Consider the following 27,190-nt stretch of genomic DNA (forward strand, 5'->3'; position numbering starts at 1 on the left):
ACTTGAGACACCCAGAGGTCCTCGTTATCCTTGTTGGCGAATGTATTTTGTTAACATTGCACAGAGTAACATTGGAGGCATTCCAAAGGAGATTTAACAGGGCTAATTCCTGGGATCAGAGGGTTGTCCTGTCAGGAGAGACTAAATAGTCTGGCTCTGTGTTCCTTGGGAGGTGAGAAGAGTGAGGGGTGAGCTTATTCAAACCTGGAAGGGTCTGAGGGGGCTTGACAGAGTAGATGCTGAGATGTCTCTAGTGAGAGAGTGTTGAACAAGGGGACACAGCTACAAGATAAAGAACCAGAGGTGCGTCAAAATTTCTTCTCACAGAGGATGCTGAATCTCTTGAATTCTGGAATAGAATCCCTACTGCACAGAAAGAGGCCATTTGGCCCATCAAGTCTGTACCGACCATAATCCCAATTAGGCCCTACCTCCATATCCCTACATATTTACCCACTAATCCCTCTAACCTACAAATCTCAGGACACTAAGGGGCAATTTTAGCGTGTCCAATCAACCTAATCCGCACATCTCTGTGGGAGGAAACCGGAGCGCCTGGAGGAAACCCAAGCAGACACAAGGAGAATGTGCAAACTCCACACAGACAGTGACCCGAGCCAGGAATCGAACCCAGGACCCTGGAGCTGTGAAGCAGCAGTGCTAACCCACTGTGCTACCGTGCCACACACGGCCAATTCTCCGCCCCAAAGGATGGTGGAGGCTGGATCATTAGGAACATTAAAAGTGGAGGTGGGTCAATATTTGATGGATCGAGGAATCGAGGGGAAAAGGCCCAGAAACGGGGCTGGGGCTGGCACAGATCAGCCAGGACGGTGGGGCAGGCTCGAAGGGCTGGCGACCCTTCAAATTCTTGTGTTCCTGTGTTAATGTAACTTAGATTACAATCTTGAGGACATTAGACATAACGGAACAGCATCAACCTGCTGGAGCAAGTTAAAAGAAACTAGTTTTCCAATAGACACTACAGGTGAGGTACAAAACACAAACATTCATACAACAACAACAACAAGCTGCTTTTAGATAGCCCCTATTGGAGAACACACTTGGCTTTGCAACAGATTTGCTCAAAGCTGGGTAACCAAAGATTGTACTTCAGAACTGAACAACTGGACTTCAGTCCATATTGGAGCAGGGTTGATAGAGCTCTGGTTAACGCTGTGTCGAGCCCAGTTAGAATGATAGGATCCCTATAGTGCGGAAGGAGGCCATTTGGCCCGTCGACTCCGCACTGACCACAATCCCACCCAGGCCCTGTACCCCCACATATTTACCCTGCTCGTCCATCCGACACTAGGGTCAATTTAGCACGGCCAATAAACCATGCTAACCTGCACGCCTCTGGAGTGTGGGAAGAAATCGGAGCATCCGGAGGAAACCCACACAGACACAGGGAGAACGTGCAAATGGTTACGAGTGGTGTCCCTCAGGGATCTGTTTTGGGGCCTCTGCTGTTTGTCATTTTTATAAATGACCTAGATGAGGGTGTAGAAGGATGGGTTAGTAAACTTGCTGACGACACCAAAGTCGGAGGAGTTGTAGACAGTGAGGATGGATGTTACCGTTTGCAGAGGGACAGAGATAAGCTGCAGAGGTTATGAAGACGGGGTCTGGGTGGGATTGTGGCCGGTGCAGACTTGATGGGCCGAATGGCCTCCTCCTGCACAATAGGAATTCTAGGATTAATCATTTCACCCCCAGGCAGGACTGGGGACCAAAGGAGATTGGAGTGGAAGATCCAGAGATAGTTCAGGGATGGTTTACAGCATGGAAACAGGCCCTTTGGCCCAACTTGTCCATGCTGCTCTCTTTCTTTAACCCGTAAGCCTGCGTTTGGCCCATATCCCTCTACACTCATGTAACTGTTCAAACGCTTTTCAAAGGACAAAATTGTAGCCGCCTCTACTACTACCTCTGGAAGCTCGTTCCAGACACTCACCACCCTCTGTGTGAAAAAATTGTCCCCACTGGACCCTCTCACCATAAACCCACACCCTCGAGTTTTAGACTCCTCGATCTTTGGGAAAAGGTATTGACTATCTAGCTGGTAGACTTCTATAAGATCACCCCTACACTCCAGAGGAAAACATTCCTAGTCTATAAGAACATAAGTACATAAGAACATAAGAAATAGGAGCAGGAGTAGGCCATCTAGCCCTTTGAGCCTGCCCCGCCATTCAATAAGATCATGGCTGATCTGTCGTGGCTCAGTTCCACATTCCCGCCCTCTCCCCATAACCCTTAATCCCCTCGCTTATCAAAAACCCATCAACCCGCGTCTTAAAAATATTTAGCGAGGCAGCCTCCACCACTTCAACGGGCAGAGAATTCCAGAGATTCACCACCCTTTGCGTGAAGAAGTTCCTCTTCAACTCCGTTCTAAAACGCCCCCCCTTTATCTTGAGGCTGTGCCCCCTAGTCCTACTGTCCTTTCTGAGCAGGAAGAGCCTCTCCACCTCTATCCTATCCATCCCATTCATCATCTTATACGTCTCAATGAGATCTCCCCTCATTCTTCTAAACTCTAACGAGTACAAGCCTAGTTTATTCAGCCTCTCCTCATAGCTCAACCCCCTCAACTCCGGTATCAGCCCAGTAAACCTCCTCTGCACTCCCTCCAAGGCTAAAATATCCTTGCGTAAGTGCGGTGACCAAAACTGCACACAGTACTCCAGCTGCGGCCTCACCAATGCCCTATACAGCTGCAGCAAGACCTCCCTACTTTTATATTCAATCCCTCTCGCTATGAAGGCCAGCATCCCATTCGCCTTCCTGACCACCTGCTGCACCTGCAAGCTGGGTTTTTGCGACTCATGCACAAGGACCCCGAGGTCCCTCTGCACCGTCGCCTGCTGCAGTTTTTCGCCCCGTAAGTAATAGTCCTTCCTACCATTATTCCTACCAAAGTGGACCACCTCGCACTTGCCAACATTAAATTCCATTTGCCATTTCCTGGCCCATTCGCCCAGCCTATCTAGATCCTTCTCCAGCCTGTCTGGTTAAGAGAATCACTGGGGTGGGGGTACCAGAGGACCAGGTGGGGATAAAAGTGGCCAATAAACCTAATCTGCACATCTTTGGAGTGTGGGAAGAAATCAGAGCACCAGGAGGAAACCCACGCAGACATGGGGAGAATGTGGACAGTGATTGTCTGCGCTGAGGTTAATCTCACTCTAAGATGCCTCTGGGTTGTGTTCTTTTGGGGTTATGGTTACAAACAGAAACCACCGGCCTGTTTGACACAGAACACTCAAGACTCCAAGAGCCCAGAACTGGACAAAACAAACCAGCCTGGTTTCTTCTCCCAAGTTCTGGGCACCATCTCGATTCTTAAAACACATTCCAAAGGCGGACCCAACCTCCAGTTGAGAGTGGGTCAGAGAAGGAAGTTCCTCTTACCGTCTCCCCAGGCAGCGGTTTCAGCTGGCCATCGGCAACTGCCATCTTGGCGTCTTGGAGTTCGTTCCTCAGAGTCTGCACCGAGTGGAGAGCGGAGTCGATTTCCATCGGCCCGCACGCTTCGTGAGCCTGTGGTCAAGAGAACCGCAAACTAACGCTTTAGATCATTCCTGGTCTGGTCTCTCCCACGCGCCCGAGGTGAAGAGCGGGACGCGGCTATTACTGACCTTCTGTACGGAGGTTCGGAGCTCGGCGAGGCTTGTGGCGAGGTTCTTGGCGCACTGGCCCAGCTGCATGGCAGCCGCCTGGTCAGTGACAGTGGGAACGGCGGCTTTAGCAGACGAAACCATCTTACTCCCCGGCTGGAGAAACACAAGGGCAAGGCTCAGAAAAACTGACATTTCTGTAGCGCCTTAGACAACCTCAGCAAGGCCCAAAGCTTTGCAAGGAATGACCCAGCAGGCTGGGATGTAGGAAATGCTGCAGCCAATTTACACAGCAAGATCCCGCCAACAGCAACGTGATAGTGGTTAGACGCCTGGTTTCAGCAACTGTGAGTATTGGCCAGGACCTCACTCCGCCACTGGACAATCTACACCCAGCTCACAGGATTGATGTGGCCTCATGTTTCATCGGGAAGATGTCACCTACGACAGTGCCACATTCCCTCAGCACTGACCCTCTGACAGTGCGGCACTCCCTCAGTACTGACCCTCTGACAGTGCGGCACTCCCTCAGTACTGACCCTCTGACAGTGCGGCACTCCCTCAGCACTGACCCTCTGACAGTGCCACATTCCCTCAGCACTGACCCTCTGACAGTGCGGCACTCCTCAGCACTGACCCTCTGACAGTGCGGCCGGCACTCCCTCAGCACTGACCCTCTGACAGTGCGGCACTCCCTCAGCACTGACCCTTCTGACAGTGCGACACTCCCTCAGCACTGACCCTCTGACAGTGCGGCACTCCCTCAGCACTGACCCTCTGACAGTGCGGCACTCCCCTCAGCACTGACCCTCTGACAGTGCGGCGCTCCCTCAGCACTGACCCTCTGACAGTGCGGCACTCCCTCAGCACTGACCCTCTGACAGTGCGGCACTCCCTCAGCACTGACCCTCTGACAGTGCGGCACTCCCACAGCACTGACCCTCTGACAGTGCGGCACTCCCTCAGGACTGACCCTCTGACAGTGCGGCACTCCCACAGCACTGACCCTCTGACAGTGCGGCACTCCCTCAGCACTGACTCTCTGACAGTGCGGCACTCCCACAGCACTGACCTCTGACAGTGCGGCACTCCCTCAGCACTGACCCTCTGACAGTGCGGCACTCCCTCAGCACTGACCCTCTGACAGTGCCACACTCCCACAGCACTGACCCTCTGACAGTGCGGCACTCCCACAGCACTGACCTCTGACAGTGTGGCACTCACCTCTGACAGTGCGGCATCCTCAGCACTGACCCTCTGACAGTGCGGCACTCCTCAGTACTGACCCTATGACAGTGCCACACTCCCACAGCACTGACCCTCTGACAGTGCGGCGCTCCCTCAGCACTGACCCTCTGACAGTGCCACACTCCCACAGCACTGACCCTCTGACAGTGCGGCACTCTGACAGTGCGGCACTCCCTAAGCACTGACCCTCTGACAGTGTGGCACTCCCTCAGCACTGACCCTCTGACAGTGCGGCACTCCCTCAGCACTGACCCTCTGACAGTGCGGCACTCCCTCAGCACTGACCCTCTGACAGTGCCACACTCCCACAGCACTGACCCTCTGACAGTGCGGCACTCCCACAGCACTGACCCTCTGACAGTGTGGCACTCCCTCAGCACTGACCCTCTGACAGTGCGGCACTCCCTCAGCACTGACCCTCTGACAGTGCGGCACTCCCTCAGTACTGACCCTCTGACAGTGCCACACTCCCAACAGCACTGACCCTCTGACAGTGCGGCGCTCCCTCAGCACTGACCCTCTGACAGTGCCACACTCCCTACAGCACTGACCCTCTGACAGTGCGGCACTCCCTAAGCACTGACCCTCTGACTGTGGCACTCCCTCAGCACTGACCCTCTGACAGTGCGGCACTCCCACAGCACTGACCCTCTGACAGTGCGGCACTCCCTCAGTACTGACCCTCTGACAGTGCCACACTCCCACAGCACTGACCCTCTGACAGTGCGGCGCTCCCTCAGCACTGACCCTCTGACAGTGCCACACTCCCACAGCACTGACCCTCTGACAGTGCGGCACTCCCTAAGCACTGACCCTCTGACAGTGTGGCACTCCCTCAGCACTGACCCTCTGACAGTGTGGCACTCCCTCAGCACTGACCCTCTGACAGTGCGGCACTCCCTCAGTACTGACCCTCTGACAGTGCGGCACTCCCTCAGTACTGACCCTCTGACAGTGTGGCACTCCCTCAGCACTGACCCTCTGACAGTGCGGCGCTCCCTCAGTACTGACCCTCTGACAGTGCGGCACTCCCTCAGCACTGACCCTCTGACAGTGCGGCACTCCCTCAGAGAGAGGGGTGGGTGTCTGGAACACGCTGTCAGAGGTGGTGAGCAGGTCTGCACATTAACTACATTTAAGAGGTGTCTGGATTGGGGACATGAATAGGGAGGGAATGGAGGGACTGAGTCAGGGTAGATGGTTTTTCTTTAGTTTATTTAGGAAATTGTGATCGGCTCCGGCTTGGAGGGCCTGTTCCTCTATTGTACTTTTCTTTGTCCTTTGTGATATAGAGAGAATGAGAGTGTGCGAAAGAGAGAGGGAGAACAGAAGTGAGCGAGAGAGAGAGGAGAGAAAGAGAGTGAATGAGGGAGAGAGAGAGAGAGAGAGAGAGAAAACAAGGGTGAGAGTGAGGGAGAGAAAGAGAGTGAGCCAGAGGGGGCGGAGAGAGATAGTGGGGGGGGGAGAGATAGTGGGGGGGGGAGAGATAGTGGGGGGGGGAGAGATAGTGGGGGGGGGAGAGATAGTGGGGGGGGGAGAGATAGTGGGGGGGGGAGAGATAGTGGGGGGGGGAGAGATAGTGGGGGGGGGAGAGATAGTGGGGGGGGGGGAGAGATAGTGGGGGGGGGGAGAGATAGTGGGGGGGGGAGAGATAGTGGGGGGGGGAGAGATAGTGGGGGGGGGAGAGATAGTTGGGGGGGAGAGAGATAGTGGGGGGGAGAGAGATAGTGGGGGGAGAGAGATAGTGGGGGGGAGAGAGATAGTGGGGGGAGAGAGATAGTGGGGGGAGAGAGATAGTGGGGGGGAGAGAGATAGTGGGGGGGAGAGAGATAGTGGGGGGGAGAGAGATAGTGGGGGGGAGAGAGATAGTGGGGGGGAGAGAGATAGTGGGGGGGAGAGAGATAGTGGGGGGGAGAGAGATAGTGGGGGGGAGAGAGATAGTGGGGGGGAGAGAGATAGTGGGGGGAGAGAGATAGTGGGGGGGAGAGAGATAGTGGGGGGGAGAGAGATAGTGGGGGGGAGAGAGATAGTGGGGGGGAGAGAGATAGTGGGGGGGAGAGAGATAGTGGGGGGGGAGAGAGATAGTGGGGGGGGAGAGAGATAGTGGGGGGGGAGAGAGATAGTGGGGGGGGGAGAGATAGTGGGGGGGGGAGAGATAGTGGGGGGGAGAGAGACAGACAGAGAGAGAGCAGGCGGAGAGAGAGTGTGCACGGGCAGAGAGAGAGGGAGAGAGGGAGAGATAGCAGGTGGAGGGGGAGGAGGGAGAGAGAGTGGGCAGAGAGAGAAAGAGAGCAGATGGGGGGGATGGAGAGAGCGGACAGACGGGGCGGAGAGAGTGCAGGCGGGGGTGTTGCTGGGAGAGATAAAGAGAGAGAGAGAAAGATAGAAAGAGAGGGACAGACAGGAAGGAACAGGCAGACAGAGACACACCTGAAGGAAGTTTTGGCTGGCGATAATCAGGGCGAGTTGGGCACTAAGATTCTCCGGCTCAGCTTGACTTCCTCGGACACCCTGTACCAGCTGTGGGATATAGTCAGCAACAGCCTGAGGGCAGGAAACACAGTGTGTGAGAAAACTCCCTTCACAGTGTACCAGTCCCACTGTACCAGCCCAGCCCCCCCAGCCCCAGCCCCCCCAGCCCCAGCCCCGCCCCAGCCCCGCCCCCCAGCCCCGCCCCCCTCAGCCCCGCCCCCCTCAGCCCCACCCCATCCCAGCCCCGCCCCCCCAGCCCTGCCCCAGCCCTGCCCCCAGCCCCGCCCCCAGCCCCGCCCTGCCCCCAGCCCCACCCCAGCCCCGCCCCCCAGCCCCACCCCAGCCCAGCCCCGCCCCCCCAGCCCCACCACCCCAGCCCCGCCCCCCCAGCCCCACCCCAGCCCAGCCCCGCCCCCCAGCCCCACCACCCCAGCCCCGCCCCCCCAGCCCCACCCCAGCCCAGCCCCGCCCCCCCAGCCCCACCACCCCAGCCCCGCCCCCCCAGCCCCACCCCAGCCCAGCCCCGCCCCCCCAGCCCCACCACCCCAACCCCACCCCAGCCCAGCCCCGCCCCCGCCAGCCCCACCGGCCCAGCCCTGTGCCCCAGCCCCAGTCCCACCGCAACAATGCTGCCTCCAGCTCCTCGACACTGACTGCCTCCCCTCACACTTTCTCCCTCCCCCTAGACACTCCCTCCCTCCACCCTCACATCCTCCCCTCCTCAACGCTCCCTCACTTCCTCCTCCACTTGGCCCTCACTCCCTCCACCACTCGACCCTCACTCCTTGCCCTCTTGACCCTCACTTCCCCCCCCACTCGACCCTCACTCCCTCCACCCTCGAACCTTACTCCCTCCCTCCTTGACCTGCAATCCCTCCCCTCTCAACCCTCAATCCCTCCAAGGCCCCTTCAGTCTGTCACCCCCTCGGCCCTCACTCCCTCATCCCCTTGGCCCTCACTTCCTACCCCCTCGACTCTCACTCCCTCCCTCCTCGACCCTCACTCCCTCCCCACTCAACCCTCACTCCCTCCCCACTTGACCCTCACTCCCTTCCCCCTCAACCATTATCCCCTCCTCTCTCGACCCTCACTCCCTCCTCCGCTCCCTCCCTCCTCCACTGACACAGTGGCTGATGTGTACCATGTACACATTTTTACCTCTCTTCACCTCTGAAGAGTCTCCCAGACTCAAAGGATAAATCTTCCCCTCACCGCAGATACTGCCAGACCTGCTGAGTTGTTCCTATATTTGGTTTCTTTTAGTTCAGATCTCCAGGATTTGCAGTAGTTTGTTTTAATTGTACCATTTGGATGGGTTTCCTCCGGGTACTCTGGTTTCCTCCCACACTCCAGAGATGTACAGATTAGATGGATTGGCCGTGCTAAAATTGACCCTTAGTGTCAGGAGGATTGTCCCTCGGTGTAAGGTGTACAGGTTCGATGGTTTAGCTGTCAGGAATGTGCGAGGTTAGAGGGATAGGGCAGGGGAGAGGGCCTGGGTAAGATACTCCGTCAGAGAGTCAGTGTAGACTGGATGGGCCGACTGGCCTCTTCTGCAGAGCGGGGATTCAATGGATTACGTGAGCAATTCACCAATTTCTGTTCCAATCCAGGATCCTCCAAGGTTGAGCAAACCTTCACCCAATTAATTTGGACCTTGATTTGGAACCGTGACAAAGAAATCCCACAACACCAGGTTGTGGACTTTACACTGGGGTTTCTTTGCGTTGTACCTCAGTCCAACGCCGGCATCTCCACGTTACTGGAACCGCGAGCCAGGGGTGAAAGGTCAGAGCGACATGTCCCGTCCCCCCCGTTTTGGTGCAGGGGGGGAAAGTGGTGAATGGGATCAGGGAATGTTCCTGATATTTATGCCTGTAAAGAACTACCCAGAAGAGGAACCGGCCCAGGTTCCGGTCAAACCCTTTGAAATTTTTCATACCTTACAGCTCTGGACCAGTTGTTGGTGTGCCGCTGTGTTTTTATTGGATGACGATGCGTTCTGGGACGCGGCGATGGTTTGTGTCGCTGAGGCTGCTGCTTGTTTAGCTGCGTTCTAATTGAGAACAGAGTCAACATTTCAAACAAATCAAATATATTTACTTCCGTAGGTATCGCTGGGCGATCGAGATGGGCATTAACGAATTAAACTGGTTTCCCAGACAATGCACTGAGTTTATTCAGTGAGCAGTTGGACCCACGCAGGCTCTCAGCACCCGAGCTTAATTTCCGGATCATCGTTTGCACGTTGTCATTTACAGATGGCTCCCTCACAGGCTCTGGTGGCACAGTGGGTTAGCACTGCAGCGCCGGGGACCCAGGTTCGATTCCCGGCTCGGGTCACTGCCTGTGTGGAGTCTGCATGTTCTCCCCGTATCGGCCTGGGTTTCCCCCCCCACCGGGTGCTCCGGTTTCCTCCCAAAGACACGCTGGTTAGGCTGTGCTGAACTCTCCCTCAGTGTAACCCAGAGTGTGGGCAACTGGGGCATTTTCACAGTAACTTCATTGCAGTGTTAATGTTAACCTACTTGTGACACGGATAAATGAACTTTAAACTTAGACTTCTCCGTCCCCCAACCCTACATCTAACTCCTTTTTGGAAATATTAACCTTTTGGCTTCAATTACTTTCTGTGGAGAATGCTACAGAAAGACCACTCTTTGGGTGAAGAAATGTCTCCTCATCTCAGTCCTAAATGGTCTCCCCCTGAACCGTGAGACTGTGACCCCTGGTTCTGGACTCCCCACGGTTGAGAACATCCTTGCTGCATCAACCCTGTCTGGTCCTGTTAGAATTTTATAGGTTACTAGGAGACTCCTAGTCATCAAAGAAGAAATAGCGAGGCACCTTGAGAAGAATATAAAAGTAGGGAGGTCTTGCTGCAGCTGTATAGGGCATTGGTGAGGCCGCAGCTGGAGTACTGTGTGCAGTTTTGGTCGCCACATTTATGCAAGGATATTTTGGCCTCGGAGGGAGTGCAGAGGAGGTTTACTAGGCTGATTCCGGAGTTGAGGGGGTTGAACTATGAGGAGAGGCTGAATAAACTAGGCTTGTACTCGTTAGAGTTTAGAAGAATGAGGGGAGATCTCATTGAGACATATAAGATGTTGAATGGGATGGATAGGATAGAGGTGGAGAGACTCTTCCCGCTCAGAAAGGACAGTAGGACTAGGGGGCACAGCCTCAAGATAAAGGGGGGGCGGTTTAGAACGGAGTTGAGGAGGAACTTCTTAACTCAAAGGGTGGTGAATCTCTGGAATTCTCTGCCCGTTGAAGTGGTGGAGGCTGCCTCGCTAAATATTTTTAAGACGCGGGTTGATAGGTTTTTGATAAGCGAGGGGATTAAGGGTTATGGGGAGAGGGCGGGAATGTGGAACTGAGCCACGACAGATCAGCCATGATCTTATTGAATGGTGGGGTAGGCTCGAGGGGCTAGATGGCCTACTCCTGCTCCTATTTCTTATGTTCTTATGTTCTTAGAATGGTTTGATAGAGCAGACGCAGCACGGATTCATTAAGGGGAAGTCGTGTCTGACGAATTTATTGGAATTCTATGAGGATGTGTCTAGTGCGATGGATAGAGGGGAACCGGTGGATGTGGTGTTTCTCGATTTCCAGAAGGCGTTCGATAAGGTGCCTCACAAAAGGTTGCTTCAGAAGGTTAGGGTGCACGGAGTTGGGGGTAAGGTTAGCGTGGATAGAGGATTGGCTGTCTAATAGGAGGCAGAGAGTTGGTATCAGTGGGTGCTATTCTGATTGGTGGTTGGTGACTAGTGGAGTGCCGCAGGGATCGGTGCTGGGGCCTCAGCTATTTACCATTTATACAGATGATCTGGAGGAGGGAGCTGAGTGTAGGGTGTCGAAATTTGCTGATGACACGAAGATAAGTGGAAAAGCAAATTGCGTGGAGGGTGTGGAAAGTCTGCAGAGGGATCTGGATAGGCTGAGCGAGTGGGTGAGGACCTGGCAGATGGAGTACAATGTTAGCAAGTGTGAGGTTATCCACTTTGGCAGGAATAATAGTAGGAGGGATTATTATTTAAAAGGCGAAAAGCTGCAGCATGCTACGGTGCAGAGGGACCTGGGGGTCCTTGTGCATGAGTCGCAAAAACCCAGTCTGCAGGTGCAGCAGGTGATCAGGAAGGCGAATGGGATGCTGGCCTTCATAGCGAGGGGGATTGAATATAAAAGTAGGGAGGTCTTGCTGCAACTGTACAGGGCACTGGTGAGGCCGCAGCTGGAGTACTGTGTGCAGTTTTGGTCGCCGCACTTACGCAAGGATATATTGGCCTTGGAGGGAGTGCAGAGGAGGTTCACTAGGCTGATACCGGAGATGAGGGGGTTGGACTATGAAGAGAGACTAAATAGACTGGGTCTGTACTCGTTGGAGTTTAGAAGGATGAGGGGGGATCTTATAGAGACGTATAAGTTAGTGAAGGGGATGGATAGGGTAGAGGTAGAGAGATTCTTCCCACTCAGAAAGGACAGCAGGACTAGAGGGCACAGCCTCAAGATAAGGGTGGTGCAGTTTAGATCGGAGTTGAGGAGGAACTTCTTCACTCAAAGGGTGGTGAATCTCTGGAATTCTCTGCCCGTTGAAGTGGTGGAGGCTACCTCACTAAATATATTTAAGACACGGGTAGATAGGATTTTGGTAGCCAAGGGGATTAAGGGTTATGGGGAGAGGGCGGGAAAGTGGAACTGATCCACTTCAGATCAGCCATGATCTTATTGAATGGTGGGGCAGGCTCGAAGGGCTAGATGGCCTACTCCTGCTCCTATTTCTTATGTTCTTATGTTCCCCCCTCATTCTTCTAAATTCCAGCGAATCCAATCCCAACCAACTCAATCTCTCCTCATACATCAGCCTCTTCATCCCTGGAATCAGCCTGGTGAACCTTCGCGGCACTTTTTTGAGGGCAAGAACACCCTTCCTCAGATCAGGAGACCAAAACTGCACGCAGTTATTCCAAATATGTCTTCACCGAGGCCCTGTATAACCTCTGCAATACATCCCTGCTCCAGCATTCTCTCGCTCTGAAGGCCAACATACCATTTGGTGTTCGCCCGCTGTGGAATGGACAGCTCGAAGAATGCTAATAAGTTTCCCACAGGCAGCTCCATTGAGAGTTCTCTCTCCGCTGGAATGGTTTCTCTAAATTTAGCTCCTGCCTGTATAAGCCCTCCTGTGATCAGGTCGCAGGTCAACACATTCCTCACATTCCCAGCCTGATATTCCGATCAAAGTCACACACTGCCCGGCTTCCATCGGCCCCAGAGGTTTCACACTCATCTTGCATCAACTTGTCGGGGGCGAGCGACCTCACATTTCATTAAAATTATTTTTCAGAAGAAATCCATTCTCCCACAAGGGGGCAAGGCTGTAGGGTGAGTGCTGGGAGATTCAGAGGGGGACAGAGGGTGTGAGAATCTGAAATGCAGCGCCTGGGAAGGTTAGAACATAGAACACTACAGCACAAACAGGCCCTTCAGCCCACAAGTTGTGCCGATCACATCTATACCTACTAAGACATAGACCTATCTGTAACTCCCAATGCCATTAGATCCCATATAGTCATCCAGAAGTCTTTTAAAAGACCCCAGCAAGTTCGCCTCCACCACCACCGACAGCAGCCGATTCCACTCACTCACCACCCTCTGAGTGAAAAACTTACCCCTGACATCTCCTCTGTACCTGCTCCCCAGCACCTTAAACCTGTGTCCTCTCGTAGCGACCATTTCAGCCCTGGGAAATAGCCTCCGAGAATCCACCCTATCTATTCCTCTCAACATCTTATAAACCTCTATCAGGTCGCCACTCATCCTTCTCCAGGGAGAAGAGTCCCAGCTCCCTCAACCTATCTTCATAAGGCATGCCTCCCAATCCAGGCAACATCCTTGTAAATCTCCTCTGCACCCTCTCAATGGCTTCCACATCCTTCCTGTAGTGAGGCGACCAGAACTGCGCACAGTACTCCAAGTGGGGTCTGACAAGCGTCTTATAAAGTTGCAGCATTACCTCCCGACTCCTAAACTCAATCCCTCGATTAATGAAGGCCAGTACACCATCCGCCTTCTTGACCACATCCTCCACCTGAGAGGCCAATTTAAGAGTCCTATGGACCCGGACCCCAAGATCCTTCTGCTCTTCAACACTGCTAAGACTCCTACCCTTGATATTGTACTCCTTCATCCCATTAGTCCTGCCAAAATGGACCACTACACATTTATCTGCGTTGAAGTCCATCTGCCACTTCTCCGCCCAGTCTTGCATCCTATCTATGTCCCGTTGCAACTTCTGACATCCCTCCAGACCATCCACAACACCACCAATCTTCGTATCGTCGGCGAACTTGCTAACCCATCCCTCCACTTCCTCATCTAGGTCATTTATGAAAATGACAAACAGCAAGGGTCCCAGAACAGATCCCTGGGGCACTCCACTGGTGACTGACCTCCACACAGGTTGTGGAGTTCCAAAACCTTATAACCTTTAAAAAATACTTGGACAAGCACTTGAAACATGCAAGGATATGGGACAAGTGCAGGAAAATGGGATTAATGCAGCTTTAGTGGTGGATATTGTCGGTACAAACTCGATGGGCAGAGTTTGCAGGTTGTCAAATATCGTTTGATTGCTGGAATGTAGCTAAAATAAAAGTGTGTCTGAAAAACTTACCTCCAGCCGATTAATCAACTTCTTTTTGATGGCATTCTGAGCAGCTGAGTTGGTGACAACTCGCAAACCCTCCGCTGCCTCCCGAAGCTTCTGCTGCTGGTCCTGGTTCTCGGGATTAGCCGCCGCACCCTGGAGATGAAGGGCAAAGAGATTCCAGAGGGTTAGCCGCTGAGCACAAGGGGTTAGCTGCTTCGGACAGAGATGACTGAGGTCCACCCCCCTGCTCCTGCACCCCCCAGCCCTGTCCCACCTCCAATCTTCACCTGGTTAGGAGACAAAAATAGAGCGATCTCAGAGATTCCTCACCTCGGCCACACCCGAAACATTGTGAAGGAGGCAAAACATCTCAGGTGTGGGTAGCAACGGGGGTTTGAACAGTTAAGAGCCTGTACCACTCAGCAGTTCATTGGCATTCGCTGCCAGCCTGCCCACTCTGAGGGCTAGCCACTTGCCCAGGTACCAGGGGAAGTGAAAGCTTTGAACATACGAGCATAAGCAATAGGAGCAGGAGTAGGCCATCCAGCCCTTCGAGCCTGCCCCGCCATTCAATAAGATCATGGCTGATCTGAAGTGGATCAGTTCAGACAGCAAAAATGTAGGTTAACTGGCCATATCCAATTGCCTGTTGTCAGGGAGATTAGGAGGGTAAATTGGTGGGGTTATGGAGATAGGACCTGGGCGGGATTGTTATTGGCACAGGCTCGATGGGCCAAATGGCCTCCCTCAGCACAGTGGATTCTATGATAAAATAAAACACCGAGGCAATATCGGGATAGGAGCCTGGGTGAACGAGGTCAGCTTTATGGAGTGTTCTTTTGAAGGAGGAAAGTGAGGAAGAGGTGGAGATTCAGGGAGGGTATTACAGACGTTCAGGTCCGGGTAACTGAAGGCATGGTCACCAATGGCAGAGCTATTAAAATGCACAAAAGCTCACAGAGACATGCCTCAGAAGCTGGCGGTCTGGAGGAGATCGCAGAGACGGGGAGTGTGCGGTCTGGAGATCGCAGAGACGGGGAGTGTGCGGTCTGGAGGAGATCGCAGAGACGGGGAGTGTGCGGTCTGGAGGAGATCGCAGAGACGGGGAGTGTGCGGTCTGGAGGAGATCGCAGAGACGGGGAGTGTGCGGTCTGGAGCAGATCGCAGAGACGGGGAGTGTGCGGTCTGGAGGAGATCGCAGAGACGGGGAGTGTGCAGTCTGGAGATCGCAGAAACGGGGAGTGTGCGGTCTGGAGGAGATCGCAGAGACGGGGAGTGTGCGGTCTGGAGATCGCAGAAACGGGGAGTGTGCGGTCTGGAGGAGATCGCAGAGACGGGGAGTGTGCGGTCTGGAGGAGATCGCAGAGACGGGGAGTGTGCGGTCTGGAGATCGCAGAAACGGGGAGTGTGCGGTCTGGAGGAGATCGCAGAGACGGGGAGTGTGCAGTCTGGAGATCGCAGAGACGGGGAGTGTGCGGTCTGGAGGAGATCGCAGAGACGGGGAGTGTGCGGTCTGGAGCAGATCGCAGAGACGGGGAGTGTGCGGTCTGGAGGAGATCGCAGAGACGGGGAGTGTGCGGTCTGGAGGAGATCGCAGAGACGGGGAGTGTGCGGTCTGGAGATCGCAGAGACGGGGAGTGTGCGGTCTGGAGATCGCAGAGACGGGGAGTGTGCGGTCTGGAGCAGATCGCAGAGACGGGGAGTGTGCGGTCTGGAGGAGATCGCAGAGATGGGGAGTGTGCGGTCTGGAGGAGATCGCAGAGACGGGGAGTGTGCGGTCCGGAGGAGATCGCAGAGACGGGGAGTGTGCGGTCTGGAGGAGATCGCAGAGACGGGGAGTGTGCAGTCTGGAGGAGATCGCAGAGACGGGGAGTGTGCGGTCTGGAGCAGATCGCAGAGACAGGGAGTGTGCGGTCTGGAGGAGATCGCAGAGACAGGGAGTGTGCGGTCTGGAGGAGATCGCAGAGACGGGGAGTGTGCGGTCTGGAGATCGCAGAGACGGGGAGTGTGCGGTCTGGAGGAGATCGCAGAGACGGGGAGTGTGCAGTCTGGAGGAGATCGCAGAGACGGGGAGTGTGCGGTCTGGAGCAGATCGCAGAGACAGGGAGTGTGCAGTCTGGAGGAGATCGCAGAGACGGGGAGTGTGCGGTCTGGAGGAGATCGCAGAGACGGGGAGTGTGCAGTCTGGAGGAGATCGCAGAGACGGGGAGTGTGCGGTCTGGAGGAGATCACAGAGACGGGGAGTGTGCTGTCTGGAGGAGATCGCAGAGACGGGGAGTGTGCGGTCTGGAGGAGATCGCAGAGACGGGGAGTGTGCGGTCCGGAGGAGATCGCAGAGACGGGGAGTGTGCGGTCTGGAGGAGATCGCAGAGACGGGGAGTGTGCGGTCTGGAGGAGATCGCAGAGACGGGGAGTGTGCGGTCTGGAGGAGATCACAGAGATGGGGAGTGTGCGGTCTGGAGATCGCAGAGACGGGGAGTGTGCGGTCTGGAGATCGCAGAGACGGGGAGTGTGCGGTCTGGAGGAGATCGCAGAGACGGGGAGTGTGCGGTCTGGAGATCGCAGAGACGGGGAGTGTGCGGTCTGGAGATCGCAGAGACAGGGAGTGTGCGGTCTGGAGGAGATCGCAGAGACGGGGAGTGTGCGGTCTGGAGATCGCAGAGACGGGGAGTGTGCGGTCTGGAGCAGATCGCAGAGACGGGGAGTGTGCGGTCTGGAGATCGCAGAGACAGGGAGTGTGCGGTCTGGAGCAGATCGCAGAGACGGGGAGTGTGCGGTCTGGAGATCGCAGAGACGGGGAGTGTGCGGTCTGGAAATCGCAGAGACGGGGAGTGTGCGGTCTGGAGGAGATCGCAGAGACGGGGAGTGTGCGGTCTGGAAATCGCAGAGACGGGGAGTGTGCGGTCTGGAATAGATCGCAGAGACGGGGAGTGTGCGGTCTGGAGCAGATCGCAGAGACGGGGAGTGTGCGGTCTGGAGCAGATCGCAGAGACGGGGAGTGTGCGGTCTGGAGGAGATCGCACAGACGGGGAGTGTGCGGTCTGGAGGAGATCGCAGAGACGGGGAGTGTGCGGTCTGGAGGAGATCGCAGAGACAGGGAGTGTGCGGTCTGGAGATCGCAGAGACGGGGAGTGTGCGGTCTGGAGGAGATCGCAGAGACGGGGAGTGTGCGGTCTGGAGATCGCAGAGACGGGGAGTGTGCGGTCTGGAGATCGCAGAGACAGGGAGTGTGCGGTCTGGAGGAGATCGCAGAGACGGGGAGTGTGCGGTCTGGAGATCGCAGAGACGGGGAGTGTGCGGTCTGGAGATCGCAGAGACAGGGAGTGTGCGGTCTGGAGGAGATCGCAGAGACGGGGACTGTGCGGTCCGGAGGAGATCGCAGAGACGGGGAGTGTGCGGTCTGGAGGAGATCGCAGAGACGGGGAGTGTGCGGTCTGGAGGAGATCGCAGAGACGGGGAGTGTGCGGTCTGGAGGAGATCACAGAGACGGGGAGTGTGCGGTCTGGAGATCGCAGAGACGGGGAGTGTGCGGTCTGGAGATCGCAGAGACGGGGAGTGTGCGGTCTGGAGGAGATCGCAGAGACGGGGAGTGTGCGGTCTGGAGATCGCAGAGACGGGGAGTGTGCGGTCTGGAGATCGCAGAGACAGGGAGTGTGCGGTCTGGAGGAGATCGCAGAGACGGGGAGTGTGCGGTCTGGAGATCGCAGAGACGGGGAGTGTGCGGTCTGGAGCAGATCGCAGAGACGGGGAGTGTGCGGTCTGGAGATCGCAGAGACAGGGAGTGTGCGGTCTGGAGCAGATCGCAGAGACGGGGAGTGTGCGGTCTGGAGATCGCAGAGACGGGGAGTGTGCGGTCTGGAAATCGCAGAGACGGGGAGTGTGCGGTCTGGAGGAGATCGCAGAGACGGGGAGTGTGCGGTCTGGAAATCGCAGAGACGGGGAGTGTGCGGTCTGGAATAGATCGCAGAGACGGGGAGTGTGCGGTCTGGAGCAGATCGCAGAGACGGGGAGTGTGCGGTCTGGAGCAGATCGCAGAGACGGGGAGTGTGCGGTCTGGAGGAGATCGCACAGACGGGGAGTGTGCGGTCTGGAGGAGATCGCAGAGACGGGGAGTGTGCGGTCTGGAGGAGATCGCAGAGACGGGGAGTGTGCGGTCTGGAGGAGATCGCAGAGACGGGGAGTGTGCGGTCTGGAGGAGATCGCAGAGACGGGGAGTGTGCGGTCTGGAGATCGCACAGACGGGGAGTGTGCGGTCTGGAGATCGCAGTGACGGGGAGTGTGCGGTCTGGAGATCGCAGTGACGGGGAGTGTGCGGTCTGGAGCAGATCGCAGAGACGGGGAGTGTGCGGTCTGGAGCAGATCGCAGAGACGGGGAGTGTGCGGTCTGGAGATCGCAGAGATGGGGAGTGTGCGGTCTGGAGGAGATCGCAGAGACGGGGAGTGTGCGGTCTGGAGGAGATCGCAGAGACGGGGAGTGTGCGGTCTGGAGGAGATCGCAGAGACGGGGAGTGTGCGGTCCGGAGGAGATCGCAGAGACGGGGAGTGTGCGGTCTGGAGGAGATCGCAGAGACGGGGAGTGTGCGGTCTGGAGGAGATCGCAGAGACGGGGAGTGTGCGGTCTGGAGCAGATCGCAGAGACAGGGAGTGTGCGGTCTGGAGGAGATCGCAGAGACAGGGAGTGTGCGGTCTGGAGGAGATCGCAGAGACGGGGAGTGTGCGGTCTGGAGATCGCAGAGACGGGGAGTGTGCGGTCTGGAGGAGATCGCAGAGACGGGGAGTGTGCGGTCTGGAGGAGATCGCAGAGACGGGGAGTGTGCGGTCTGGAGCAGATCGCAGAGACAGGGAGTGTGCGGTCTGGAGGAGATCGCAGAGACGGGGAGTGTGCAGTCTGGAGGAGATCGCAGAGACGGGGAGTGTGCGGTCTGGAGGAGATCACAGAGACGGGGAGTGTGCTGTCTGGAGGAGATCGCAGAGACGGGGAGTGTGCGGTCTGGAGGAGATCGCAGAGACGGGGAGTGTGCGGTCTGGAGCAGATCGCAGAGACGGGGAGTGTGCGGTCTGGAGATCGCAGAGACGGGGAGTGTGCGGTCTGGAGGAGATCGCAGAGACGGGGAGTGTGCGGTCTGGAGGAGATCGCAGAGACGGGGAGTGTGCGGTCTGGAGATCGCAGAGACGGGGAGTGTGCGGTCTGGAGGAGATCGCAGAGACGGGGAGTGTGCGGTCTGGAGGAGATCGCAGAGACGGGGAGTGTGCGGTCTGGAGGAGATCGCAGAGACGGGGAGTGTGCGGTCTGGAGGAGATCGCAGAGACGGGGAGTGTGCGGTCTGGAGGAGATCGCAGAGACGGGGAGTGTGCTGTCTGGAGGAGATCGCAGAGACGGGGAGTGTGCGGTCTGGAGGAGATCGCAGAGACGGGGAGTGTGCGGTCTGGAGGAGATCGCAGAGACGGGGAGTGTGCGGTCTGGAGGAGATCGCAGAGACGGGGAGTGTGCGGTCTGGAGGAGATCACAGAGACGGGGAGTGTGCGGTCTGGAGATCGCAGAGACGGGGAGTGTGCGGTCTGGAGATCGCAGAGACGGGGAGTGTGCGGTCTGGAGGAGATCGCAGAGACGGGGAGTGTGCGGTCTGGAGATCGCAGAGACGGGGAGTGTGCGGTCTGGAGATCGCAGAGACGGGGAGTGTGCGGTCTGGAGGAGATCGCAGAGACGGGGAGTGTGCGGTCTGGAGATCGCAGAGACGGGGAGTGTGCGGTCTGGAGCAGATCGCAGAGACGGGGAGTGTGCGGTCTGGAGATCGCAGAGACAGGGAGTGTGCGGTCTGGAGCAGATCGCAGAGACGGGGAGTGTGCGGTCTGGAGATCGCAGAGACGGGGAGTGTGCGGTCTGGAGGAGATCACAGAGACGGGGAGTGTGCGGTCTGGAGGAGATCGCAGAGACGGGGAGTGTGCGGTCTGGAGCAGATCGCAGAGACGGGGAGTGTGCGGTCTGGAGATCGCAGAGACGGGGAGTGTGCGGTCTGGAAATCGCAGAGACGGGGAGTGTGCGGTCTGTAGCAGATCGCAGAGACGGGGAGTGTGCGGTCTGGAGCAGATCGCAGAGACGGGGAGTGTGCGGTCTGGAGCAGATCGCAGAGACGGGGAGTGTGCGGTCTGGAGCAGATCGCAGAGACGGGGAGTGTGCGGTCTGGAGGAGATCGCACAGACGGGGAGTGTGCGGTCTGGAGGAGATCGCAGAGACGGGGAGTGTGCGGTCTGGAGGAGATCGCAGAGACGGGGACTGTGCGGTCTGGAGGAGATCGCAGAGACGGGGAGTGTGCGGTCTGGAGGAGATCGCAGAGACGGGGAGTGTGCGGTCTGGAGGAGATCGCAGAGACGGGGAGTGTGCGGTCTGGAGGAGATCGCAGAGACTGGGAGTGTGCGGTCTGGAGATCGCAGAGACGGGGAGTGTGCGGTCTGGAGCAGATCACAGAGACGGGGAGTGTGCGGTCTGGAGGAGATCACAGAGACGGGGAGTGTGCGGTCTGGAGGAGATCGCAGAGACGGGGGGTGTGCGGTCTGGAAGAGATCGCAGAGACGGGGAGTGTGCGGTCTGGAGGAGATCGCAGAGACGGGGAGTGTGCGGTCTGGAGCAGATCGCAGAGACGGGGAGTGTGCGGTCTGGAGGAGATCGCAGAGACGGGGAGTGTGCGGTCTGGAGGAGATCACAGAGACGGGGAGTGTGCGGTCTGGAGGAGATCGCAGAGACGGGGAGTGTGCGGTCTGGAGCAGATCGCAGAGACGGGGAGTGTGCGGTCTGGAGGAGATCGCAGAGACGGGGAGTGTGCGGTCTGGAGGAGATCACAGAGACGGGGAGTGTGCGGTCTGGAGATCGCAGAGACGGGGAGTGTGCGGTCTGGAGCAGATCGCAGAGACGGGGAGTGTGCGGTCTGGAGGAGATCGCAGAGACGGGGAGTGTGCGGTCTGGTGGAGATCACAGAGACGGGGAGTGTGCAGTCTGGTGGAGATCGCAGAGACGGGGAGTGTGCGGTCTGGAGATCGCAGAGACAGGGAGTGTGCGGTCTGGAGGAGATCGCAGAGACGGGGAGTGTGCGGTCTGGTGGAGATCGCAGAGACGGGGAGTGTGCGGTCTGGTGGAGATCGCAGAGACGGGGAGTGTGCGGTCTGGTGGAGATCGCAGAGACGGGGAGTGTGCGGTCTGGAGGAGATCGCAGAGACGGGGAGTGTGCGGTCTGGAGATCGCAGAGACGGGGAGTGTGCGGTCTGGAGATCGCAGAGACGGGGAGTGTGCGGTCTGGAGATCGCAGAGACGGGGAGTGTGCGGTCTGGAGGAGATCGCAGAGACGGGGAGTGTGCGGTCTGGTGGAGATCGCAGAGACGGGGAGTGTGCGGTCTGGTGGAGATCGCAGAGACGGGGAGTGTGCGGTCTGGAGCAGATCACAGAGACGGGGAGTGTGCGGTCTGGAGATCGCAGAGACGGGGAGTGTGCGGTCTGGTGGAGATCGCAGAGACGGGGAGTGTGCGGTCTGGAGATCGCAGAGACGGGGAGTGTGCGGTCTGGAGATCGCAGAGACAGGGAGTGTGCGGTCTGGAGATCGCAGAGACGGGGAGTGTGCGGTCTGGAGATCGCAGAGACGGGGAGGGTGCGGTCTGGAGATCGCAGAGACGGGGAGTGTGCGGTCTGGAGATCGCAGAGACGGGGAGGGTGCGGTCTGGAGGAGATCGCAGAGACGGGGAGTGTGCGGTCTGGAGATCGCAGAGACAGGGAGTGTGCGGTCTGGAGGAGATCGCAGAGACGGGGAGTGTGCGGTCTGGAGATCGCAGAGACGGGGAGTGTGCGGTCTGGAGCAGATCGCAGAGACGGGGAGTGTGCGGTCTGGAGGAGATCGCAGAGACGGGGAGTGTGCGGTCCGGAGGAGATCACAGAGACGGGGAGTGTGCGGTCAGGAGGAGATCGCAGAGACGGGGAGTGTGCGGTCAGGAGGAGATCGCAGAGACGGGGAGTGTGCGGTCAGGAGGAGATCGCAGAGACGGGGAGTGTGCGGTCTGGAGATCGCAGAGACAAGGAGTGTGCGGTCTGGAGATCGCAGAGACGGGGAGTGTGCGGTCTGGAGATCGCAGAGACGGGGAGGGTGCGGTCTGGAGGAGATCGCAGAGACGGGGAGTGTGCGGTCTGGAGCAGATCGCAGAGACGGGGAGTGTGCGGTCTGGAGATCGCAGAGACGGGGAGTGTGCGGTCTGGAGCAGATCGCAGAGACGGGGAGTGTGCGGTCTGGAGATCGCAGAGACGGGGAGTGTGCGGTCTGGAGATCGCAGAGACGGGGAGTGTGCGGTCTGGAGCAGATCGCAGAGACGGGGAGTGTGCGCTCTGGAGGAGATCGCAGAGACGGGGAGTGTGCGGTCTGGAGATCGCAGAGACAGGGAGTGTGCGGTCTGGTGGAGATCGCAGAGACGGGGAGGGTGCGGTCTGGAGATCACAGAGACGGGGAGTGTGCGGTCTGGTGGAGATCGCAGAGACGGGGAGGGTGCGGTCTGGAGATCACAGAGACGGGGAGTGTGCGGTCTGGAGGAGATCGCAGAGACGGGGAGTGTGCGGTCTGGAGATCGCAGAGACGGGGAGTGTGCGGTCTGGAGATCGCAGAGACGGGGAGTGTGCGGTCTGGAGGAGATCGCAGAGACGGGGAGTGTGCGGTCCGGAGGAGATCGCAGAGACGGGGAGTGTGCGGTCTGGAGATCGCAGAGACGGGGAGTGTGCGGTCTGGAGGAGATCGCAGAGACGGGGAGTGTGCGGTCTGGAGGAGATCGCAGAGACGGGGAGTGTGCGGTCTGGAGGAGATCGCAGAGACGGGGAGTGTGCGGTCTGGAAGAGATCGCAGAGACGGGGAGTGTGCGGTCTGGAGGAGATCACAGAGACGGGGAGTGTGCGGTCTGGAGGAGATCGCAGAGACGGGGAGTGTGCGGTCTGGAGATCACAGAGACAGGGAGTGTGCGGTCTGGAGGAGATCGCAGAGACGGGGAGTGTGCGGTCTGGAGGAGATCGCAGAGACGGGGAGTGTGCGGTCTGGAGGAGATCACAGAGACGGGGAGTGTGCGGTCTGGCGGAGATCGCAGAGACGGGGAGTGTGCGGTCTGGAGCAGATCGCAGAGACAGGGAGTGTGCGGTCTGGAGGAGATCGCAGAGACGGGGAGTGTGCAGTCTGGAGGAGATCGCAGAGACGGGGAGTGTGCGGTCTGGAGGAGATCACAGAGACGGGGAGTGTGCTGTCTGGAGGAGATCGCAGAGACGGGGAGTGTGCGGTCTGGAGGAGATCGCAGAGACGGGGAGTGTGCGGTCTGGAGCAGATCGCAGAGACGGGGAGTGTGCGGTCTGGAGATCGCAGAGACAGGGAGTGTGCGGTCTGGAGCAGATCGCAGAGACGGGGAGTGTGCGGTCTGGAGATCGCAGAGACGGGGAGTGTGCGGTCTGGAAATCGCAGAGACGGGGAGTGTGCGGTCTGGAGGAGATCGCAGAGACGGGGAGTGTGCGGTCTGGAAATCGCAGAGACGGGGAGTGTGCGGTCTGGAATAGATCGCAGAGACGGGGAGTGTGCGGTCTGGAGCAGATCGCAGAGACGGGGAGTGTGCGGTCTGGAGGAGATCGCACAGATGGGGAGTGTGCGGTCTGGAGGAGATCGCAGAGACGGGGAGTGTGCGGTCTGGAGGAGATCGCAGAGACGGGGAGTGTGCGGTCTGGAGGAGATCGCAGAGACGGGGAGTGTGCGGTCTGGAGGAGATCGCAGAGACGGGGAGTGTGCGGTCTGGAGATCGCACAGACGGGGAGTGTGCGGTCTGGAGATCGCAGAGACGGGGAGTGTGCGGTCTGGAGCAGATCGCAGAGACGGGGAGTGTGCGGTCTGGAGCAGATCGCAGAGACGGGGAGTGTGCGGTCTGGAGGAGATCGCAGAGACGGGGAGTGTGCGGTCTGGAGGAGATCGCAGAGACAGGGAGTGTGCGGTCTGGAGGAGATCGCAGAGACAGGGAGTGTGCGGTCTGGAGGAGATCGCAGAGACGGGGAGTGTGCGGTCTGGAGATCGCAGAGACGGGGAGTGTGCGGTCTGGAGGAGATCGCAGAGACGGGGAGTGTGCGGTCTGGAGGAGATCGCAGAGACGGGGAGTGTGCGGTCTGGAGATCGCAGAGACGGGGAGTGTGCGGTCTGGAGGAGATCGCAGAGACGGGGAGTGTGCGGTCTGGAGCAGATCGCAGAGACAGGGAGTGTGCGGTCTGGAGGAGATCGCAGAGACAGGGAGTGTGCGGTCTGGAGGAGATCGCAGAGACGGGGAGTGTGCGGTCTGGAGATCGCAGAGACGGGGAGTGTGCGGTCTGGAGGAGATCGCAGAGACGGGGAGTGTGCGGTCTGGAGGAGATCGCAGAGACGGGGAGTGTGCGGTCTGGAGGAGATCGCAGAGACGGGGAGTGTGCAGTCTGGAGGAGATCGCAGAGACGGGGAGTGTGCGGTCTGGAGGAGATCACAGGGACGGGGAGTGTGCTGTCTGGAGGAGATCGCAGAGACGGGGAGTGTGCGGTCTGGAGGAGATCGCAGAGACGGGGAGTGTGCGGTCTGGAGCAGATCGCAGAGACAGGGAGTGTGCGGTCTGGAGATCGCAGAGACGGGGAGTGTGCGGTCTGGAGGAGATCGCAGAGACGGGGAGTGTGCGGTCTGGAGGAGATCGCAGAGACGGGGAGTGTGCGGTCTGGAGGAGATCGCAGAGACGGGGAGTGTGCGGTCTGGAGGAGATCGCAGAGACGGGGAGTGTGCTGTCTGGAGGAGATCGCAGAGACGGGGAGTGTGCGGTCTGGAGGAGATCGCAGAGACGGGGAGTGTGCGGTCTGGAGGAGATCGCAGAGACGGGGAGTGTGCGGTCTGGAGGAGATCGCAGAGACGGGGAGTGTGCGGTCTGGAGGAGATCACAGAGACGGGGAGTGTGCGGTCTGGAGATCGCAGAGACGGGGAGTGTGCGGTCTGGAGATCGCAGAGACGGGGAGTGTGCGGTCTGGAGGAGATCGCAGAGACGGGGAGTGTGCGGTCTGGAGATCGCAGAGACGGGGAGTGTGCGGTCTGGAGATCGCAGAGACGGGGAGTGTGCGGTCTGGAGGAGATCGCAGAGACGGGGAGTGTGCGGTCTGGAGATCGCAGAGACGGGGAGTGTGCGGTCTGGAGCAGATCGCAGAGACGGGGAGTGTGCGGTCTGGAGATCGCAGAGATAGGGAGTGTGCGGTCTGGAGCAGATCGCAGAGACGGGGAGTGTGCGGTCTGGAGATCGCAGAGACAGGGAGTGTGCGGTCTAGAAATCGCAGAGACGGGGAGTGTGCGGTCTGGAGATCGCAGAGACGGGGAGTGTGCGGTCTAGAAATCGCAGAGACGGGGAGTGTGCGGTCTGGAGGAGATCGCAGAGACGGGGAGTGTGCGGTCTGGAAATCGCAGAGACGGGGAGTGTGCGGTCTGGAATAGATCGCAGAGACGGGGAGTGTGCGGTCTGGAGCAGATCGCAGAGACGGGGAGTGTGCGGTCTGGAGGAGATCGCACAGACGGGGAGTGTGCGGTCTGGAGGAGATCGCAGAGACGGGGAGTGTGCGGTCTGGAGGAGATCGCAGAGACGGGGACTGTGCGGTCTGGAGGAGATCACAGAGACGGGGAGTGTGCGGTCTGGAGGAGATCGCAGAGACGGGGGGTGTGCGGTCTGGAAGAGATCGCAGAGACGGGGAGTGTGCGGTCTGGAGGAGATCGCAGAGACGGGGAGTGTGCGGTCTGGAGGAGATCACAGAGACGGGGAGTGTGCGGTCTGGAGGAGATCGCAGAGACGGGGAGTGTGCGGTCTGGAGCAGATCGCAGAGACGGGGAGTGTGCGGTCTGGAGGAGATCGCAGAGACGGGGAGTGTGCGGTCTGGAGGAGATCACAGAGACGGGGAGTGTGCGGTCTGGAGGAGATCGCAGAGACGGGGAGGGTGCGGTCTGGAGGAGATCGCAGAGACGGGGAGTGTGCGGTCTGGTGGAGATCGCAGAGACGGGGAGTGTGCGGTCTGGAGATCGCAGAGACAGGGAGTGTGCGGTCTGGTGGAGATCGCAGAGACGGGGAGGGTGCGGTCTGGAGGAGATCGCAGAGACGGGGAGGGTGCGGTCTGGAGGAGATCGCAGAGACGGGGAGGGTGCGGTCTGGAGCAGATCGCAGAGACGGGGAGTGTGCGGTCTGGAGATCGCAGAGACGGGGAGTGTGCGGTCTGGAGCAGATCGCAGAGACGGGGAGTGTGCGGTCTGGAGATCGCAGAGACGGGGAGTGTGCGGTCTGGAGATCGCAGAGACGGGGAGTGTGCGGTCTGGAGATCGCAGAGACGGGGAGTGTGCGGTCTGGAGGAGATCGCAGAGACGGGGAGTGTGCGGTCTGGAGCAGATCGCAGAGACGGGGAGTGTGCGGTCTGGAGGAGATCGCAGAGACGGGGAGTGTGCGGTCTGGAGATCGCAGAGACAGGGAGTGTGCGGTCTGGTGGAGATCGCAGAGACGGGGAGGGTGCGGTCTGGAGATCACAGAGACGGGGAGTGTGCGGTCTGGTGGAGATCGCAGAGACGGGGAGGGTGCGGTCTGGAGATCACAGAGACGGGGAGTGTGCGGTCTGGAGGAGATCGCAGAGACGGGGAGTGTGCGGTCTGGAGATCGCAGAGATGGGGAGTGTGCGGTCTGGAGATCGCAGAGACGGGGAGTGTGCGGTCTGGAGGAGATCGCAGAGACGGGGAGTGTGCGGTCTGGAGATCGCAGAGACAGGGAGTGTGCGGTCTGGAGGAGATCGCAGAGACGGGGAGTGTGCGGTCTGGAGGAGATCGCAGAGACGGGGAGTGTGCGGTCTGGAAGAGATCGCAGAGACGGGGAGTGTGCGGTCTGGAGGAGATCACAGAGACGGGGAGTGTGCGGTCTGGAGGAGATCGCAGAGACGGGGAGTGTGCGGTCTGGCGGAGATCGCAGAGACGGGGAGTGTGTGGTCTGGAGGAGATCACAGAGACGGGGAGTGTGCGGTCTGGAGGAGATCGCAGAGACGGGGAGTGTGCGGTCTGGAGGAGATCGCAGAGACGGGGAGTGTGCGGTCTGGAAGAGATCGCAGAGACGGGGAGTGTGCGGTCTGGAGGAGATCGCAGAGACGGGGAGTGTGCGGTCTGGAGGAGATCGCAGA

At 58.3% G+C, this 27,190-nt stretch overlaps 1 protein-coding gene across 1 annotated transcript in view; it reads right to left on the reverse strand.

The window, feature by feature from the left end:
- LOC145339197 (talin-2) overlaps positions 1-27,190 on the reverse strand; it is a gene marked incomplete at both ends in the record, with an annotated part of 176,335 nt that overhangs the window by 99,808 nt on the left and 49,337 nt on the right. The window contains 5 exons of the mRNA XM_080183582.1: positions 3,418-3,546; positions 3,645-3,779; positions 7,302-7,415; positions 9,286-9,399; positions 14,023-14,151. Of these exons, the coding sequence (XP_080039708.1) occupies positions 3,418-3,546; positions 3,645-3,779; positions 7,302-7,415; positions 9,286-9,399; positions 14,023-14,151 (621 nt within the window). The remainder of the gene's footprint in view (positions 1-3,417; positions 3,547-3,644; positions 3,780-7,301; positions 7,416-9,285; positions 9,400-14,022; positions 14,152-27,190) is intronic.

Source organism: Carcharhinus amblyrhynchos, unplaced genomic scaffold, assembly GCF_965287045.1.
Source record: "Carcharhinus amblyrhynchos unplaced genomic scaffold, sCarAmb.v2.hapA chromosome_338, whole genome shotgun sequence".
Classification (NCBI taxonomy): Eukaryota; Metazoa; Chordata; class Chondrichthyes; order Carcharhiniformes; family Carcharhinidae; genus Carcharhinus; species Carcharhinus amblyrhynchos.